Genomic DNA, 22,066 nt, shown 5'->3' on the forward strand with positions numbered 1-22,066 from the left:
AAAGGCTAAATAAATAAATATCCTTTTTTTCATGAAAACCAAATAGATCTCATTTTTGCCGTTTGGTTTTGGTGTAATTGCGCCCATTTACCACCAGAATTCCAAGACTGTATATATCGGTATCGGTTGATATCTGTATCAGTAATAAAGAGTTGGACAATATCGGGATACCGGCAAAAAAAGCCAAGGTCTCCCTTGAAAAATAGATCTTTGATCTCAAAGGGATTTTACCTGGTTAAATAAAGGCTAAATAAATAAATATGCTTTTTTCTTTTTTTTTTTCATGAAAACCAAATTTATCTCATTTTTGCCGTTTTGTTTTGGTGTAATTGCGCCCATTTACCACCAGAATTCCAAGACTGTATATATCGGTATCGGTAATAAAGAGTTGGACAATATCGGGATATCGGCAAAAAAGCCATTACCGGACATTTTTTGTAAAAATGGAAGAAAAATGAGCAAAAAGACATGATGTAATTGGGAAAAAAGCTGAAATTTTGATAGTAATAACAAGAAATAATGCACTTTTCACTTACAACATAAACATGACACTAAATGTTGTCTCTAAATATATATTAAATATATATAAATATAAAAGTGGCCCCCGCATGCTTTGAGTTTTTTAGTAAGCAGCTCTTGGTGGAGTTTTTAGAACCAAAATTTCAGATTTTTCTCATTATATAATTTGCTTTTGCATTTTCTTACTGTTTTTTTTTTTCGGACAATATCATGAGGGGCAACAAAACCTGAGATGTGGACAGCAAATGACCCCAGGGCCGTACTTTGGACACCCCTGGTGCATTGATTTTGTGTCCTTTTGACGAAGAGTCAAATAGTAATAATATGATAAACGAGGCAATATTACGTCAGGCCTTGTTTTGGTTTTCATGACAAGACGTTGACTACCAACGTTCTCTCCGTAGTGGGAGGACGGAGGTGCAGTCAGTCCAGTATGGAAAGGAGAAAGGCATCAAGGACAGGGTCTTTGCCAGGTAAGCATCACGTCTCTCTTAGATTTTAAACTTGAGGAAATTGGTGGTGCTTTTGCAGCTCAATGCTTTGGCTGTGTGCAGATCTCCGAGCAAGCCTTTGGCCAGGAAGCTGTTGGGTGGAATGGACTGGGAGACGGTGAGCCGGAACAGCCTGTCAGATGAAAGACTGGAGACTCAGAGCCTGCCGACCCGCTCGCCACCTGGGACACCCAATCAGTAAGTTGAAGATTTGATTGTTCATACAAGATCATTTAACACCCATATTTTTATCCATCTGTTCAATTTAAAGGCATTTGTGTATGTTTTAAAATGGATACAGTGGAAACCTCAATTTACGGACTTAATTTGGTTCTTGAGTACTGTTTGTACGTTTTTATTTCATGTTAAAGTTTTTTGTCCTGTCCAGCTTCTCAGGCAAATCATATAATTGACGTCGATGCCCATGTCGGCTGTACAGAATTACTGCAAAAGAGAAATGTGGGGTACTTCTTTTGTTGCCTTATTTGTATTTGACTTTATTAAATGAATTTGTATTATTTGGTGTAGCCGGGCCGAAGCAGGTGGGGATAAAAAGAGGAAAAAAAGGAAATGTGATAGGAAAAGTGATAGCAAAGAAGCAGCTAGTGAAATCAATCAATCAATCAATCCAGGTTTACTCATATAGCCCTAAATCACTAGTGTCTCAAAGGGCTGCACAAACCACTACGACATCCTCGGTAGGCCCACATAAGGGCAAGGAAAACTCACACCCAGTGGGACGTCGGTGATGATGATGACTATGAGAACCTTGGAGAGGAGGAAAGCAATGGATGTCGAGCGGGTCTAACATGATACTGTGAAAGTTCAATCCATAATGGATCCAACACAGTCGCGAGAGTCCAGTCCAAAGCGGATCCGACACAGCAGCGAGAGTCCCGTTCACAGCGGAGCCAGCAGGAAACCATCCCAAGCGGAGGCGGATCAGCAGCGCAGAGATGTCCCCAGCCGATACACAGGCGAGCAGTACATGGCCACCGGATCGGACCGGACCCCCTCCACAAGGGAGAGTGGGACATAGGAGAAAAAGAAAAGAAACGGCAGATCAACTGGTCGAAAAAGGGAGTCTATTTAAAGGCTAGAGTATACAAATGAGTTTTAAGGTGGGACTTAAATGCTTCTACTGAGGTGGCATCTCGAACTGTTAACGGGAGGGCATTCCAGAGTACTGGAACCCGAAATGAAAACGCTCTATAGCCCGCAGACTATATATAAATATTAGTAACACAGAAATTACTATCAACATTATACTTCAAATGGAGCAATACAAATAGAAATAGCACTATTGATAATAAATAATTACAATAATCACCTCTATTATCAACAATATATTAGTTTCAAACGCAACAGTACATATGAGTAATGATTAGGGGTGTAACGCTGGGGACGGTGTGGCGCGGTTAGGAGAGTGGCCGTGCCAGCAACCTGAGGGTTCCTGGTTCAATCCCCACCTTCTACCAACCTAGTCACGTCCGTTGTGTCCTTGAGCAAGACACTTCACCCTTGCTCCTGATGGGTGCTGGTTGGCGCCTTGCATGGCAGCTCCCGTCATCAGTGTGTGAATGTGTGTGTGTGTATGGGTGAATGTGGAAGTAGTGTCAAAGCGCTTTGAGTACCTTGAAGGTAGAAAAGCGCTATACAAGTACAACCCATTTATTATTTACATGTATTTGTATTGAACTGTTTCGGTACGGGGGTTTCGGTTCGGTACGCGGGTGTATCAAACGGGTTTGCTCTGCTTTCTGCCTCTTGTCTGAGCAGTGATCACCCAGCATTGTCCCGCCCACACAACCATCTGATTGGTTGCATACAAAGCCAATCAGCAGTGCATACAGTCAGTGGTCCGGCGTCGAGATGAGCAAACGTGTTTAGCAGGACGTCATACTCTCCCCAAATTATAAAAAAAACACTTCCCAGTCACAACTACTACTAATATCACTATGAGCCCGTTGACCTTCTAGAACAGGGGTGCCCATTACGTCGATCGCGAGCTACCAGTCGACCGCGGGGGGTGTGTCAGTCGATCTCCAGCCAGGCTTTTAAAAAAAATAGACCTAAAAATGAGTGATCATCAATCTTCACCAAGACGTCACTTAAATGACATTCACGGTACCGGAGGGTCTTGTGAGATGACGCTGGCTGCTGCAAGATCATTATTATGAAAATATGACCGAGAGGAAGGCGAGAAACACTTTTTATTTCAACAGACTCTCGCGCCGTACCTTCCGTCAAAACTCTAAAGGCCGACTGCACATTTCCTATTTTCACAATAAAAGCCCTGATTCATGCTGCCTGCGCTAACTAAATACAGAGTCTCGGAAAACTGGCGTGCACAAGCGATCCCTCAGAAAGCTGGCGTGCACATCACTTGTGCACGCCAGCTTTCCGAGACTCTTATTTTGTTAGCGTAGGCAGCATGAAGCAGGGCTTTTATTGTGAAGATAGGAAATGTGCAGTCGGCCTTTAGAGTTTTGACGGAAGGGACGGCGCCAAAGTCTGTTGAAATAAAAAGTGTTTCTCGCCTTCCTCTCTGTCATTTTTTCATAATAATGAACTGGCAGCAGCCAGCGTCATCTCACAAGACCCTCGGGTGCCGTGAATGTCAATCAGCATGCTACGGAATTTGCAGCCAATGTTTTTCTTGTAAAGTGTATGGATGAATTGGATGCCAAAAACCAACCACTTTAATGTGGTATTGTACAGAAAGGACAACTTTTTTTCTCCTCCATTTGAAAATGTGGGCGTTATCATCATTACTGTCTGATTCCAATCAATGCAAGTCATCAGAATCAGGTAATACACCAACTTATATTCTTGTCTTCGTGAAAGAAAGACATCTATATGTGTTACACACGCTTGTATTATCATTAAACACATTTAACTTGTTTACAAAAATGTCTCTTTCATATATAAATAAATATAAATGAGGTAGATCCCCTCGAGTTGGTCAATTGAAAAGTAGCTCGCCTGCAGAAAAAGTGTGGGCACCCCTGTTCTAGAACAGGCGGTGCCAAATTTGGCCCGCCATTCAATTTCATTTGGCCCTTGAGGCAATAAAAAAAGTAACATTAGAGCTGGCCCGCCGGTACTATACAGCAGCAGAGCCGCTGTAACACTGCATTCGCCGCTAATACTCACACTTGTCAACCCTCACGATTTTCCAACCATTCTTCCAAATTTCTCCAGATTTCCACCCGGACAACAATATTGGGAGCATGCCTACAAGGCACTGCCTTTAGCGTTGTCTACAATATGTTGTCACATCCGCTTTTCCTCCACACAAACAGCGTGCCGGCCCAGTCACATAATATATGCGACTTATACACACACTTACGTGAATGCCATGCATACTTGCTCAACAACCATACAGGTCAGACTGAGGGTGGCCGTGTAAACAACTTTAACACTGTTACAGATATGCGCCACGCTGTGAACCCACACCAAACAAGAATGACAAACACATTTCGGGAGAACATCTGCGCCGTAACACAATAGAACAAATACCCAGAACCCCTTGCAGCACTAACTATTCTGGGATGCTACAATATAATTCCACTTGTAGTCACAGTTTTTAAAATATTGTTAAAAATTATAAAACATTCTCATGCATTTTTAATCCATCCATGCGTTTTCTACCAACAAGAAGTTGCGTTAATGGTAAGAAGTTATTTATTTGTTATTAGTTAGTGTGGGGCTTGCCCTCCTGGGGGTTCTTCAGACCCCCAAGCACCGACATGAGAGCCTGTTTTAGGGTTACAACATTGTTTTATTTTTCAATAAGTCTCTCAGTTGCTTTCCAGCATTAGTATTTCCAGCCCCAACCCAGTCTGTCCTCCAGGCTGCTGCTTATAACAGAGCGACAGGTGATTAGATAACAAGGCCCAGGTGGGCCGTCTATGCACTTGTCGCTGCAGGCCTGCAGGCCACGCCCCCCCTCCACAGTTAGCTTCAGAATAACAATGTTATTACAAAGAATAAGAGACCTATTATACTCTAGAAATGTTGGTCTTACTTAAAAATGCACGCATTTAGTTGTATTCAGTGTTAAAAAAAAAATTATATGGCTCTTACGGAAATATATTTTAAAATATTTGGCTTTTTGGCTCTCTCAGCCAAAAAGGTTCCCGATAGGGATGCACCGATTAATCGGTAACCGAATATATTCGGCCGAATATGGCAAAAAAAAGCCACATTCGGCCTTCGGTGGAATGAGTTAAAAACAAGGCCGAATAGTGGCGTGTGACGCAATTATTTGACGCGGTGACGCAATCAACCAACGTGCAGTGTTAAATTTAAATTGTTTTATACATAGTTAGTTTCCTTCTTTTTATTCTGAAGCTGAATTACTGTTATTGACAAATCTGTTCTGGCCTGGGATATGTTGTGTACCTGTATAAGTGTATGAGGTTACAAGCACACACTTATTGAGATTTAGTGGGGCCTCTGTTTACATTATTAGCCTGTTGTGTAGGCTACCTGTATAAGTGTAAGAGGTTACAAGCACACACTTAATGAGATTTAGTGGGGCCTCTGTTTACATTATTAGCCTGTTGTGTAGGCTACCTGTATAAGTGTATGAGGTTACAAGCACACACTTAATTGAGATTTACTTGAGCCTTCTGTTTACATTATTAGCATATCTACTGTGGCTAAGCAGACTTTTGCCAAAAGGACAATAATTCATTTGTTGTGGGTTTATCCACTTTAATGCACTTTTTTTTTTTTTTTTGGAATGCATGTTTTGTTTGAAGGCCTAATATAAATGAAAAACTGTTTTTTTTTTTGTTTTGAAAACGCAAAAGCTACCGGAATATTAAAAAATGTCAATATTCAATAAAAATGTACTGCGATGCGGTGGCGACTTGTCCAAGGTGTACCCCGCCTTCCGCCCGACTGTAGCTGAGATAGGCGCCAGCACCCCCCGCGACCCCGAAAGGGAATAAGCGGTAGAAAATGGATGGATGGATGGAATAAAAATGTACTTTATTTCAAAAACATGTCTAAAAATGTATTCTAGGCTATTTATGCAATATAAAAAAGTTGTGAAAAACTGCATTTATTCGGCCTTTGGCCAAGCGCTCAAATTTTATTTGGTTTCGGCTTCGGCCACAAATTTTCATTTGGGTGCATCCCTAGTTCCCGACCCCTGACCTTAAAGCATCCGTAAAAAAAAAAGTTATCTTGCTGACGACAAAGGAGGAATTTTCAGTTCATCAGCACAAAACATGAATGCAACTAAAGGCTCGGAGAAGAGATGTAGTTCAGGTTTGATTCTCCAGCCCTCTGTGTGTATTTCTTAGGAACTCGCTGTTTACACAAGACGGCACGCGGCTACGCCCCTCGTCTGTCGGCCACCTGGTGGATCACGTGATCCACACGTCGCCCAGCTTGCCCGTCTTCTCCTCCAATCACAAGTCGGCCTCCTCCACGCAAGCCAACAGTATCAGCTTGGACTCCACACCGTAAGTGTCGTATCTGCCGCCGCCGCCACCTTTTCCATTTGAACTGTAAAACAGATTTTGTTTTTTAAAAGTACTTTTTTCTTTTTTTCCCCGTGTTAAAAACATCTCTTTCCTGTCTGACTTTGCCGAGCTGACATTGTCTGTGGCCTCTCCCAGCCAGGCACACCCTAACCTTACCCTTTGTAAAGATGAACTCTTGTTAAAAAAAAAAAAAAAAAAAAAAAAAAACACACACTCGTAAAACATGCTCGCAGTGAAGGGTGGAGTGGTTGAACTTTGTTTGTACGGAAAAGAAGTGGCCGATTTCTGTTATATTTGAACACTAAAAAGCAGTGAGGTGCGGTGAACTAAACACCAGGTGAGGCATTCATACTTTTTTCCTTTTTTTTTTTTTTTTTACTTCATATGTGCAGCTCTAGTCATTGGTTTAAGTTGCACATTAGAGTTACTGGGAAAAAAGGGAGTTATTAGCTTTCATAAAAACGTTATGATATGATCAATCAATCAATCAATGTTTATTTATATAGCCCCAAATCACAAATGTCTCAAAGGACTGCACAAATCATTACGACTACAACATCCTCGGAAGAACCCACAAAAGACCAAGGAAAACTCACACCCAGTGGGCAGGGAGAATTCACATCCAGTGGGACGCCAGTGACAATGCTGACTATGAGAAACCTTGGAGAGGACCTCAGATGTGGGCAACCCCCCCCTCTAGGGGACCGAAAGCAATGGATGTCGAGCGGGTCTAACATGATACTGTGAAAGTTCAATCCATAGTGGCTCCAACACAGCCGCGAGAGTTCAGTTCAAGCGGATCCAAGACAGCAGCGAGAGTCCCGTCCACAGGAAACCATATCAAGCGGATCAGCAGCGTAGAGATGTCCCCAACCGATACAGGCGAGCGGTCCATCCTGGGTCCCGACGAGCGGTCCATCCTGGGTCTCGACTCTGGACAGCCAGTACTTCATCCATGGTCATCGGACCGGACCCCGTCCACAAGGGAGGGGGGGACATAGGAGAAAGAAAAGAAGCGGCAGATCAACTGGTCTAAAAATGAGGTCTATTTAAAGGCTAGAGTATACAGATGAGTTTTAAGGTGAGACTTAAATGCTTCTACTGAGGTGGCATCTCGAACTGTTACCGGGAGGGCATTCCAAAGTACTGGAGCCCGAACGGAAAACACTCTATAGCCCGCAGACTTTTTTTGGGCTCTAGGAATCACTAATAAGCCGGAGTCTTTTGAACGCAGATTTCTTGCCGGGACATATGGTACAATACAATCGGCAAGATAGGATGGAGCTAGACCGTGTAGTATTTTATACGTAAGTAGTAAAACCTTAAAGTCACATCTTAAGTGCACAGGAGGCCAGTGCAGGTGAGCCAGTACAGGCGTAATGTGATCAAACTTTCTTGTTCTTGTCAAAAGTCTAGCAGCCGCATTTTGTACCAACTGTAATCTTTTAATGCTAGACATGGGGAGACCCGAAAATAATACGTTACAGTAATCGAGACGAGGCGTAACAAACGCATGGATAATGATCTCGGCGTCTTTAGTGGACAGAATGGAGCGAATTTTAGCGATATTACGGAGATGAAAGAAGGCCGTTTTAGTAACGCTTTTAATGTGTGACTCAAAGGAGAGAGTTGGGTCGAAGATAATACCCAGATTTTTTACAGAGTCACCTTGTTTTATTATTTGGTTGATAAATGGGTCCAAAAACTATTTGACAAAGTTGTTATTAAATACTTTTTGGTCCCATTTGCTTTTAACAAAATAAATCAAGTATTGTCAATCAATCAATCAATCAATCAATGTTTACTTATATAGCCCTAAATCACTAGTGTCTCAAAGGGCTGCACAAACCACTACGACATCCTCGGTAGGCCCACATAAGGGCAAGGAAAACTCACACCCAGTGGGACGTCGGTGACAATGATGACTATGAGAACCTTGGAGAGGAGGAAAGCAATGGATGTCGAGCGGGTCTAACATGATACTGTGAAAGTTCAATCCATAATGGATCCAACACAGTCGCGAAGAGTCCAGTCCAAAGCGGATCCGACACAGCAGCGAGAGTCCCGTTCACAGCGGAGCCAGCAGGAAACCATCCCAAGCGGAGGCGGATCAGCAGCGCAGAGATGTCCCCAGCCGATACACAGGCGAGCAGTACATGGCCACCGGATCGGACCGGACCCCCTCCACAAGGGAGAGGGGGACATAGAAGAAAAAGAAAAGAAACGGCAGATCAACTGGTCTAAAAAGTCTATTTAAAGGCTAGAGTATACAAATGAGTTTTAAGGTGAGACTTAAATGCTTCTACTGAGGTGGCATCTCGAACTTTTACCGGGAGGGCATTCCAGAGTACTGGAGCCCGAACGGTGTGAGTGTTTTTTTTACCTTTCTGTATTTGTATCTGAAGCAGGAGTCGGGAACCTTTTTGGCCGAGAGAGCCAAAAAGCCAAATATTTTCAAATGTCTTTCCGTAAGAGCCATATAATATTTTTTTTTTAACACTGAACACAACTAAACGCGTGCATTTTTAAGTAAGACCAACATTTCTAGAGTAAAATAGGTCTCTTATTCTTTGTAATAGCATTGTTATTCTGAAGCTAACTGTGGAGGGGGCGTGGCCCGTGGGCCTGCAGCAAACTGGGGTGTGCCGGGATCGGCCTCGAAATCAGCGAGAGCTGCGTAGATGGCCCACCTGAGCCCTGTTATCTAATCACCTGTCGCTCTGTTATAAGCAGCAGCCAGGAGGAGAGACGGGGTTGGGGCTGGAGCCAGAACGAGAACGAAAGAGAACAATTCAATTGCTGGAAAGCAACTGAGAGACTTATTGAAAAATTAAACAATAGTGTAACCCTGAAACGGGCTCTCATGTCAGTGCTTGGTGGTCTGAAGAACCCCCAGGAGGACAAGCCCCACACTAACCAATAATAAATAAATAACTTCTTAACGCAACGTCTTGAACAGGTGCGATAGTAAACGGATGGATGGACTAAAAATGCATGAGAATGTTTTATGTTTTGAACATTATTTTCAACACTTATTACAAGTGGAATTATTCACTACTTTTTATGTTAAGCAATGTCAGCTCAGATTTATCCGAGAGCCAGATGCAGTCATCAAAAGAGCCACATCTGGCTCTAGAGCCATAGGTTCCCTACCCCTGAGCTATAGCGATTCTCCATGAAAACATACTTTGTATGACCACATTCATTTTGTCTTAAAGTCCAGTTTAGAGAAGTATAGTATAAGATATAATCCTCCATATTGGCAGGCACATTCATTTCATTCCAAAAATTTTTAACAGTATTTTTGCATCTGACAAAAAAAACACCCACAAACGCTGGCTTACTCTAATAAAAATGCCATTTTTGTTATACAGTTTAAAAAAAAGAGAACAAAGGCTGGCTTCTGCTTGAGAGACCTGTGTCTTCTAGCTTGAGCGCCCCCACTTCTCCCAGTGTGACGAGTGAGAGTACTGCTGAGGCATTTACCTGCAAATTGACAATGTATCGCCCCCTACCTTGAGGCAGAGGTACTTGCTGCCTCAAGACCTGCCTTTTCACTTCACAGGTGTCATAGTTTTGATGCCTTCAGTGACAGTCTATCAAATAAAACTTTATTTTGGGACGGCGTGGGAGAGTGGCCGTGCGCAACCCGAGGGTCCCTGGTTCAAATCCCACCTAGTACCAACCTCGTTGTGTCCTGAGCAAGACACTTCACCCTTGCTCCTGATGGGTGCTGGTTAGTGCCTTGCATGGCAGCTCCCTCCATCAGTGTGTGAATGTGTGTGTGAATGGGTGAATGTGGAAGTAGTGTCAAAGCGCTTTGAGTACCTTGAAGGTAGAAAAGCGCTATACAAGTACAACCCATTTATTTATTTATTTATTTCTCGCGGCTGGCCTGGAAACGCCTCGGGATCCCCCGGGAAGAGCTAGACGAAGTGGCTGGGGAGAGGGAAGTCTGGGCTTCCCTGCTTAGGCTGCTGCCCCCGCGACCCGACCTCGGATAAGCGGAAGAAGATGGATGGATGGATGGATACTGTTATATTTTTATTTTCATATTTGCTTTTTATTGTTATTCTTATTGTAATATTTTGTTTCCATTTATACCCCCATTATTGACTTATTACCTTTTAAATTCGATCTCAATTCTTTACGCTTTTGCTGTAATTTTAATTTTCCTGAGGGAACTCTCCTGAAGGAATCAATAAAATACTATCTATCTATCTATATAAAGATGCCCCCCCCCCCACCCCCCACTGACCTTATCGTGCGCGTGTGTGTTTGTAGTTTAGTGACAGACGGACAGACAGCAGCAGTCAAAACACCAGCAGTGTGGCTGGTCGCCTTCATAAAGGAGTCATGATGCCACTGAACGCGTCACCTGACTAACCTTTCACTTTACACACCGAGACGTCCGTCATTGTCACGTTGATGAGCTCGAGGGTGTTTTCCTTCCTCCCGAAAGCACATTACCTCGACATAAATGCTTTGCGACATTTGACCTTTTTATCCTCTCACTTTGTTTTTGTGTCTTTTCTTTGTTACATGTTTTTTATATTTGAGAGTGCGGGAGCAGTAGAGGAGCACGTACTGTACTGATAAAGTGTTGCTTCTCTCCGGTCTTTTCTCTCGCTTCGCAGCTCTCCCGATGGCGTGGATGGCCCGCCCCCAGCTCTGCCCCCCAAGCAGCTGAGCAGGAAGACCTTGAGCCAGATCATCCAGGCCCACTCGCAGCAGAGTCTCCTGGACAACCACCTCAACGAGATGTACGATGTTCCTGCCAATACTGACAAGACCACGGTCAGTATGGAACTCGAAGACATGAAAGACGTAATACATTTTCATTCTGATAGCATTGTCGTTGTAAAGTGGTCATTTATACATTTTTTAATGCCAAACATCCCATGTAGAAGTACAAAAACCCAAAACCAGTAAAGTTGACATGTTGTGTAAATGGTAAATAAAAACAGAATATAATGAGTGCACACACACAAACATACTGGTTATCATTTGGAATGGGGACCAAGTTTTTGATCAGGACTTGTGGGGACCAGCCTTTCTACAGGTTGTGGAGACATAAAAAAATGAGGTAAAATGGCCACTGCCCAGTTAGCTCATCCATCCATCCATCCATTTTCTACCGCTTATTGCCTTACCGGGTCGCGGGGGGCGCTGGCGCCTATCTCAGCTACAATCGGGCGGAAGGCGGGGTACACCCTGGACAAGTCGCCACCTCATCACAGGGCCAACACAGATAGACAGACAACATTCACACTCACATTCACACACTAGGGCCAATTTAGTGTTGCCAATCAACCTATCCCCAGGTGCATGTCTTTGGAAGTGGGAGGAAGCCGGAGTACCCGGAGGAAACCCACGCATTCACGGGGAGAACATGCAAACTCCACACAGAAAGATCCCGAGCCTGGATTTGAACCCAGGACTGCAGGACCTTCGTATTGTGAGGCAGACGCACTAACCCCTCTGCCACCGTGAAGCCCAGTTAGCTCATACATGTCTTTAAATCTCTGGATTGATGAAGTAATGTGCTGATCAGTCTTACTGGGGACCCTGGGGAAAAAGAGTTAATATGGTTCATTAGGACAAGGGGTAAGTGAATTTTTTTAAAATCTTGTAAAAATAGCAATAGTTCAAAAATCCTTTATAAATATATTTATTGAATAATACTGTATTTTTCGGAGTATAAGTCGCACCTGCCGAAAATGCATAATAAAGAAGGGAAAAAACACTGGAGTATAAATCGCATTTTTGGGGGAAATTTATTTGATAAAATCCAACACCAAGAATAGACATTTGAAAGGCAATTTTAAATAAATTAAGAATAGTAAAGTGTACGTTATATGAGGCATAAATAACCAACTGAGAAGGTTCCTGGTATGTTAACCTAACATATTATGGTAAGAGTCATTCAAATAACTATAAAATATAGAACATGCTATACGTTTACCAAACATTTTGTCACTCCTAATCGATAAATCTGATGAAATTTGATATTTTACGGTAATGTGTTAATAATTTCACACATCTTTAATGGACGGCGTGGCGCAGTGGGAGAGTGGCCGTGCGCAACCCGACGGTCCCTGGTTCAAATCCCACCTAGTACCAACCTCGTCACGTCCGTTGTGTCCTGAGCAAGACACTTCACCCTTGCTCCTGATGGGTGCTGGTTGGCGCCTTGCATGGCAGCTCCCTCCATCAGTGTGTGAATGTGTGTGTGAATGGGTAAATGTGGAAGTAGTGTCAAAGCGCTTTGAGTTCCTTAAAGGTAGAAAAGCGCTATACAAGTACAACCCATTTATCATTTATTTATAAGTCGCTCCTGAGTATAAGTCGCACCCCCTGCTAAACTATGAAAACAACTGCAACTTATAGTCCGAAAAATAGGGTACTTCAACAAAATATGAATGTAAGTTCATAAACTGTGAAAAGAAATGCAACGATGCAATATTCAGTGTTGACAGCTAGGTTTTTTGTGGACATGTTTCATAAATATTGATGTTAAAGATTTCTTTTTTTGTAAAGAAATGTTTAGAATTAAGTTCATGAATCCAGATGGATCTCTATTACAATCCCCAAAGAGGGCACTTTAAGTTAATGATTACTTCTATGTGTAGAAATCTTTATTTATAATCAAATCACTTGTTTATTTTTCAACAAGTTTTTAGTTATTTTTATATCTTTATCACCAAATGGTTCAAGAAAGACCACTACAAAGGAGCAATATTTTCCACTGTTATACAATTTTATAAATCAGAAACTGACGACATGATTTAGAAACAAAAAAAAATGTAGTTGGGGTGTTAATTGCGTCCTTTAACTAGTAGATTGCGCCAGAAAACCTTGAGCTTTGATGAATGTAAATGAGTTGAACTGCCATATAAACGCTGAAATTCAGAGAAATTGATTTTGGACAGTTATACTCTTTATAATGTGGCAGATATCCTTTAAAACGTGTCAAGTCAACAAACTCAAACTCATTCTATATAAGTATGCACTGTATAAAATATATATAGATGTGTGTATATATGTATATATACACACAAAAACATACAAAACATTTTATTATATATAATATATATTAAATTAAAATGTTTTGTTTACTTTGTTATACTGCATCATCATCAATATTTTCATGAATTATTGACCTATTCAAGGCCTCAAATATTCAAATTTTTTTAGAAGTAATGCATATTTTGCTTTTGTAGTAAAAAAATGTTTTATTTTGGACATGAAGACCATAAATGATAAATGGGTTGTACTTGTATAGCGCTTTTCTACCTTCAAGGTACTCAAAGCGCTTTGACACACATTCACACACTGATGGAGGGAGCTGCCAAGCAAGGCGCCAACCAGCACCCATCAGGAGCAAGGGTGAAGTGTCTTGCTCAGGACACAACGGACGTGACGAGGTTGGGTCTAGGTGGGATTTGAACCAGTGACCCTCGGGTTGCGCACGGCCACTATCCCACTGCGCCACGCCGTCCCTAAAACAAATAACATTTAAAAAATATATTAATTGATAGATCTGAAGTTGTTAAAATATTTCAAACATTGAAAGTAAACAAAAAAGAAAAAAAAAATGCTGACTTATGTCTTTATGAGCGGGTCCCTTTTGTATGCTAAGAGTAAGTATGCATAGTCAATCTTAAGCTTGCACGAGGGTTAAATGAAATAAATGATTTTTCAGACATTTTTTTTCTCCTGAACTTGCCAACATCAGTCATGCAGATAAATATGCACTGAGAAAAAGTACATGTAAATGTAAATTGAAAGAGTAAAACCCAGGTGGCCAGAGGTTTACATACATAGGCATGAATGTGCTCATTATAATTGATTTGAACCGTTCTTATTCCAGGGTGGAATGATTCTACAATGTACATCTTTAATGATTTGACCCTGTGGAGAGACAATTTAAAACATAGAAGAGTACTTTGTTACATCATTCCACCTTCACAAAGGGCCTAAATCTACTTGCATACCAATTTGGAACTGTTTTGCGGGAAAATTTGAATTTTTTTTTGTGCCTTTGTCTTGTTCTTTCAGCTGAATGGAGTTGTTCCTCATGATAATCTGGTCTTGATCAAAATGAGGCCTGATGAACATGGACGTTTTGGCTTCAACGTTAAGGTAACTTTTTATGTTCAATGCTCATTTTTGACCAGTGCTATTCTTATGACATATCTAATAACACTAATGCTAAGCAGGGATAATCACCGTTTTTCCAACGAGGATTGTTTGTGTGTGTGTTTTCCAGGGTGGAGCTGACCAGAAGATGCCAATCATTGTATCCAGAGTAGCTCCAGGAACATCGGTAAGTACAGTAGAGCCTCGATTTACGAACTTAATTGGTTCTTGAACGAGGTTCGTAAATAGAACAGTGTGTATAGCGAAGCAAACTTCTCCAGAAGAAACAATGTAAATATGAATACTAGGTTGCAGCCTCGACAAAAGTCCATATTTGTGTGAAGGTTTGTACCCTTTGAACACAATATAAAGTATAAATACAGTACTGTATACCAAACAAACTTAACAATTTTATTTTTATTAAAGAACCAAAACATACTGAATTGTATGAACTGCTCCACACACATATAAGTCTCTTTGGTGCCCTCACAAATGATCAGCAAAAGCAAAAATCCTTTACTTTAACAACCATATTGCGACAACAATAAACATTTAAACAAGTCAAATTCACCTACTTTAAAATAGGCAGAGGAGCTGAAGAGAAAGCAGCAGCATAAGTCTTTTTGGTGCCCTCACAAATGATCAGTATATACAAAAATCCTTTACTTTAACCACCATATTGCGACAACAATAAAAATTTAAACAAGTTAAATTCAACCACATTAACATAGACAGACGAGCTGAAGAGAAAGCAGCGGCATAAATCTTTTTGGTGCCCTCACAAATGATCAGCACATACAAAAATATTTAACTTTAACAACCATATTGCGACAACAATGAACATTTAAACACGTCAAATTCATCCACTTTAAAATAGGCAGAGGAGCTGAAGAGAAAGCAGCAGCATAAGTCTCTTTGGTGCCCTCACAAATGATCAGCATATACAAAAAATCCTTTATTTTAACAACCATATTGTGACAACAATAAACATTTAAACAAATCAAATTCACCCACTTTAAAATAGGCAGAGGAGCTGAAGAGAAAGCAGCAGCATAAGTCTCTTTGGTGCCCTCCCAAATGATCAGCATATACAAAAATCTTTTACTTTAACAACCATATTGCGACAACAATAAACATTTATACAAGTCAAATTCATCCACTTTAAAATAAGCAGAGGAGCTGAAGAGAAAGCAGCAGCATAAGTCTTTTTGGTGCCCTCACAAATGATCAGCATATACAACAATCCTTTACTTTAACAACCACATTGCGACAACAATAAACATTTAAACAAGTCAAATTCACCCACTTTAAAATAGGCAGAAGAGCTGAAGTCTCTTTGGTGCCCTCACAAATGATCAGTATATACAAAAATCCTTTACTTTAACCACCATTTTGCGACAACAATAAACATTTAAACAAGTGAAACTCACCCTCATTAACACAGGCAGAGGAGCTGAAGAGAAAGCAGCAGACAGGTGGAGAAGGAAAGGGAGCTAGCAGCATAAGTCTTTTTGGTGCCCTCACAAATGATCAGCATATGCAAACATCTTTTACTTCAACAACCATATTGCGACAACAATAAACATTTAAACAAGTCAAATTCACCCACTTTAAAATAGGCAGAGGAGCTGAAGAGAAAGCAGCAGTATAAGTCTCTTTGGTGCCCTCACAAATGATCAGCATATACAAAAATCCTTTACTTTAACAACCATATTGCGACAACAATAAACATTTAGACAAGTCAAATTCACCCACTTTAAAATAGGCAGAAGAGCTGAAGTCTCTTTGGTGCCCTCACAAATGATCAGCATATAAAAAAATCCTTTACTTTAACCACCATTTTGCGACAACAATAAACATTAAAACAAGTGAAACTCACCCACATTAACATAGGCAGAGGAGCTGAAGAGAAAGCAGCAGACAGGTGGAGAAGGAAAGGGAGATAGCAGCATAAGTCTTTTTGGTGCCCTCACAAATGATCAGCATATACAAAAATATTTTACTTTAACAACCATATTGCGACAACAATAAACATTTAAACAAGTCAAATTCACCCACTTTAAAATAAGCAGAGGAGCTGAAGAGAAAGCAGCAGCATATGTCTCTTTGGTGCCCTCACAAATGATCAGCATATACAACAATCCTTTACTTTAACCACCATTTTGCGACAACAATAAACATTTAAACAAGTCAAATTCACCCACATTAAAATAGGCAGAAGAGCTGAAGACAAAGCAGCAGCATAAGTCTTTTTGGTGCCCTCACAAATGATCAGCATATACAAAAATCTTTTACTTTAACAACCATATTGCGACAACAATAAACATTTATACAAGTCAAATTCATCCACTTTAAAATAAGCAGAGGAGCTGAAGAGAAAGTAGCAGCATACGTCTCTTTGGTGCCCTCACAAATGATCAGCATATACAACAATCCTTTTCTTTAACAACCATATTGCAACAACAGTAAACATTTAAACAAGTGAAATTCACCCACTTTAAAATAGGCAGAAGAGCTGAAGTCTCTTTGGTGCCCTCACAAATGATCGGCATATACAAAAATCCTTTACTTTAACCACTATATTGCCACAACAATAAACATTTAAACAAGTGAAACTCACCCACATTAACATAGGCAGAGGAGCTGAAGAGAAAGCAGCAGACAGGTGGAGAAGGAAGGGGAGATAGGGTTCAATTTAGTGTTATTTTCCTCCAGTGTGAAAAAGGTCTGCTCTGGCATTTTCCCAGAAAAGTGGTCTAATCATAAATGAAACATACTTCGGTATGAAGCCTGCTTCATTGATTTTTCCATTAACGTACTCCTCGCAAATATAAATGTTTTAACTTTTCCACGCTGGTCTATTGAGTTTTTGGGACTCACATTGAGTTAGTAAAATGGACAAAGCTTGTCAAAAAGCGGGAAAAACACAGAAACGGCACTGAAGTGACTAGTACTGTATAGTGGGCAGCTAGTGACAGGTAGGGCCACACCTCCGACAACGCTGCGCCCTGCTTTTTGCCTGCAGGCGTGACACAAAATGAATGACGGAATGAAGCATTCGCACACTCAGGCATATTTGGCTCAATCTAAAAGTTCATAAATCGAAAGGCCCCTAAATCCCTTAAACAATTATTACACAGCCAGGACTCTAACATGAGCAGTTTTAGCATTTGATGTAACGTGTTTACAAATGTCACTTAATTTACCGTGTTTGTGTTTGTCAGGCCGACCTGTGCGTGCCACGTCTGAATGAAGGCGACCAGGTTGTTTTAATCAATGGGCGGGACATCTCTGACCACACCCACGACCAGGTTGTAATGTTCATCAAGGCCAGCTGCGAGAGCCACTCTGGAGAACTCATCCTACTGGTGCGACCAAATGGTGAGACATTTTCGGCAGCATCTGCTTGGAAATTCTTGGTTTTCCCCGTACGGGGAACATATTCTAAGGCAGGGGCGCTCACACTTTTTCTGCAGGCGAGCTACTTTTCAATTGACCAAGTCGAGGAGATCTACCTCATTCCTATTTATATGTATTTATTTATGAAAGAGACATTTTTGTTAACAAGTCAATGGTGTTTAATGATAATACAAGCATGTTTAACACACATAGATTCCTTTCTTTCATGAAGACAAGAATATAAGTTGGTGTATTACCTGATTCTGATGACTTGCATTGATTGGAATTAGACAGTGGTGCTGATAACGTCCGCATTTTGAAATGGAGGGAAAAAAAAAAGTCCTCCTTTCTGTCCAATCCCACATGAAAGTGGTTGGATTTGGCATCTCATTTGTCCAACTTGCATACTCGTTTTTAAACACTTTGTTATGAGAGTAGCATATGTGTGTGGCCCTTTAATGTCTGGCAGCAGGTGAGTGACGTCAGTGAGTGTGCGGGTGGGCAAGCAAGTGAGAAAGCGGTCGCTGAGGGCGGGGGTGAAATACATTGGCATCAAACTCCGTAGCTTGCTAGCTTTCTGAGACTCTTATTTTGTTAGCACAGGCAGGATGAAACAGGTCTTTTATGGTGAAGACAGGAACTGTGCAGTCGGTCTTTAGAGTTTTGACAGTAGGTACGGAGTCTCTAGAAATAAAATGTGTTTCTCTGCGTCCGCCCTGTTAGTGATTTTTTTCTTAAATATGAGCTGGCAGCAGCCAGCGTCATCTCACAAGATCCTCGGGTGGCGAGAATGTCAAACAACTGACGAAAGTGAAGTCTTGGTATGATTGATGATTGCTAATTTTTATGTCTATTTTTTAATGCCTGGCTTGAGATCGACTGACACACCCTCCGAGATCGACCAGTCGATCGCGATTGACGTAATACCCACCCCTGCTCTAAGGAATAAAGACTTAACTTAGAGTTATTTGGTTAGGGTTGTGGTCAGGATTACAGGGTTAGGGTTAAAATAAGGCAATAATAAGTACTTGATAATGACTAGTTAAGAGCCAATATGGTACTAATTTGCATGTTAATAAGCAACTAATTAATGGTGACTATGTTCCCCATATTTTTTTTTATTCTGGTGCACAAAATGAACAGTTAATGAACATCCTTGTTAAAACAACAAAACTAAAACAGTGCATAAACTCACAACAAATTATCAGTGTGACTTCTGCTGTTGCCGTATCCGTAATACGCCGATAAAGATAAGTTATTTACACGATGAGTCGGGTAAGTTTTGACCTCCGCCGCCGAACCCCTGAGGCCGACTCACCGAACCCCTGGGGTTCGATCGAACCCAGGTTAAGAACCACTGACATAGTGAAACCCAATATCTAAGTTACATTTAAACCAGTGTGGGTGGCACTGGGAGCAGGTTTTTTTTCGAACTACCTCACCGACAGGCCACAGTACGTCAGACTGAAGGACATCACGTCTGACACTGTGATCAGCAGCACCGCAGGGAACGGTGCTGGCCCCTCTTCTCTTCACCCTGTACATCGCTGACTTCTGCTACAACTCAGAGCTGTGTCACATCCAGAAGTACGCGGATGACACAGCCATCGTCGGGTGCATCAGGGACGGCAGAGAGGAGGAGTTTCGGAACCTGATGAGGGACTTTGTTGTCTGGTGCCACACGAACCTCTTGCAGCTCAATCCGTCAAAGACCAAGGAGCTGGTCATTAACTTTGGGAGGTCGAGTCCACGGTCACAAGCTATTGTGATCGAGGGAGTTGAGGTACAGACCGTGGACTCATTCAAGTACCTCGGGGTTTGGGTGGACAATAAGCTGGACTGGACTGTTAACACGGACCACCAGTACAAGAAAGGACAGAGCAGGCTGTACTTCCTCAGGAGACTGCACTCCTTCAACATTTGTAAAAAACTCCTGTTTATGTACTACCAGTCTGTGGTTGCCAGTGTTCTGTTCTACATGGTAGTGTGCTGGGGGGGAAGTACATCTAAGAAGGACAGCTCCAGACTTGAGAAACTGATCAGGCGGGCCGGTTCTACAATGGGAATGAAACTGGACTCACTGGTGACGGTGGCAGAGAAGAGGACTGTGGACAAAGTAGTAAGCATCCTGGATGATGCCAGTCACCCTCTGCATAGCGTTATCAGTAGCCAGAGGAGCCTGTTCAGTGCTAGACTGCTTCATCCCAAGTGCAGGACTAATAGACTCAAAACCTCCTTTGTCCCACACGCCATTAGACTGTACAACTCCTCTCTGGGGCGGGGGGCAGGGGGTACAAGGATGACAGGGGGATGCAAAACATTAACAGTGCAATACGTTTTCATAACATGGTCACTACTGCCTACTTTGTCTTGTTGTATTCTTATTTTACTGTTATATTGTTATTCCCATTGTTTTTATTCTTTTTGTAATATTTCTCTATTTTGTTTCCTTTTAAACCCCCATTATTTACTTTTTACTTTTTTTTTTTTTTTTTTTAATTGATCTCAACTCTGTACACTGCTGCTGGAATTTTAATTTTCCTGAAGGAACTCTCCTGAAGGAATCAATAAAGTACTATCTATCTATCTATCTATCTATCTATCTATCTATCTATCTATCTATCCCGTCCAAAGGCAAAACCTAGTAACTCACTTCTAGCTGATTTTGAGAAAACAAAGGAAAACCCAATCTATCTTGATGCCGTCTCACAAAGATCTACAAAGTCATCAAACGTATAGATGTTTTCTTGAGCTTTCATTTTCTTGCCGATTGAATCTGCTCTCATGAACGTGCGCCCGTTCTCCAGATATTTTATCACAATCTCGGGTGGGCCCCATTCTGCGTTTGCACATCGGGCAAGAGCCGTGTACAGCGTCCAGTTTTTATTTTGACCTCCACGTTATCTGCCCAAAAAGAGTATGCAAGGGGAAGAATCAAGAACAATACATTTAATGAAGGTGCTTGCAACGTCCTGGCCCAATCTTCCCAAATATCCCCTGGTGCCATAATATCACATAATCAGGTTGACCGTCGGCCCCCGTTCGTGCAAATGTCTTATTAAAGACAATAAGGCGACTGACAAAGAAGCTTCGATTGGTCCCTTGAGATACTAGGTTTTTCTGTTGTATCCACGCAGTTATGTGGTAGTTGCTAGGTCCTGCCATGCGCGTAACAGCTTACTTACGGAACAAATTACAATATCGCGTACACCAGGGGTGGGCGTTACGTCGATCGCGATCGACTGGTCGATCTCGGAGGGTGTGTCAGTCGATCTCAAGCCAGGCATTAAAAAATAGACATAAAAATGAGCAATCATCAATCATACCAAGACTTCACTTTCGTCAGTTGTTTGACATTCTCGGCACCCGAGGATCTTGTGAGATGACGCTGGCTGCTGCCAGCTCATATTTAAGAAAAAAAATCACTAACAGGGCGGACGCAGAGAAACACATTTTATTTCTAGAGACTCCGTACCTACTGTCAAAACTCTAAAGACCGACTGCACAGTTCCTGTCTTCACCATAAAAGACCTGTTTCATCCTGCCTGTGCTAACTAAATAAGAGTCTCAGAAAACTAGCAAGCTACAGAGTTTGATGCCAATGTATTTTTCCCCCGCCCTCAGCGACCGCTTTCTCACTTGCTTGCCCACCCGCACAGTCACTGAGGTCACTCACCTGCTGCCAGACATTAAAGGGCCACACACACATGTTACTCTCACAACAAAGTGTTTAAAAACGAGTATGCAAGTTGGACAAATGAGATGCCAAATCCAACCACTTTCATGTGGTATTAGACAGAAAGGAGGACTTTTTTTCCCCTCCATTTGAAAATGCGGACGTTATCAGCACCACTGTCTAATTCCAATCAATGCAAGTCATCAGAATCAGGTAATACACCAACTTATATTCTTGTCTTCATGAAAGAAAGGAATCTATGTGTGTTAAACATGCTTGTATTATCATTAAACACCATTAACTTGTTAACAAAAATGTCTCTTTCATAAATAAATAAA

The 22,066-nt window shown here is 41.6% G+C and overlaps 1 protein-coding gene and 1 long non-coding RNA gene across 2 annotated transcripts in view; one reads left to right on the forward strand and one right to left on the reverse strand.

Annotated features, from left to right (window-relative positions):
• The window catches only part of LOC133564197 (uncharacterized), a 285,115-nt gene that overhangs the window by 212,218 nt on the left and 50,831 nt on the right, over positions 1 to 22,066 (reverse strand). The window lies entirely within an intron of this gene.
• The window catches only part of ptpn4a (protein tyrosine phosphatase non-receptor type 4a), a 179,720-nt gene that overhangs the window by 133,641 nt on the left and 24,013 nt on the right, over positions 1 to 22,066 (forward strand). The window contains exons 13-19 of the mRNA XM_061918340.1: positions 924 to 992; positions 1,074 to 1,208; positions 6,329 to 6,490; positions 11,149 to 11,308; positions 14,573 to 14,656; positions 14,784 to 14,840; positions 17,878 to 18,034. Of these exons, the coding sequence (XP_061774324.1) occupies positions 924 to 992; positions 1,074 to 1,208; positions 6,329 to 6,490; positions 11,149 to 11,308; positions 14,573 to 14,656; positions 14,784 to 14,840; positions 17,878 to 18,034 (824 nt within the window). The remainder of the gene's footprint in view (positions 1 to 923; positions 993 to 1,073; positions 1,209 to 6,328; positions 6,491 to 11,148; positions 11,309 to 14,572; positions 14,657 to 14,783; positions 14,841 to 17,877; positions 18,035 to 22,066) is intronic.

Source organism: Nerophis ophidion, linkage group LG13 (assembly GCF_033978795.1).
Source record: "Nerophis ophidion isolate RoL-2023_Sa linkage group LG13, RoL_Noph_v1.0, whole genome shotgun sequence".
Classification (NCBI taxonomy): domain Eukaryota; kingdom Metazoa; phylum Chordata; class Actinopteri; order Syngnathiformes; family Syngnathidae; genus Nerophis; species Nerophis ophidion.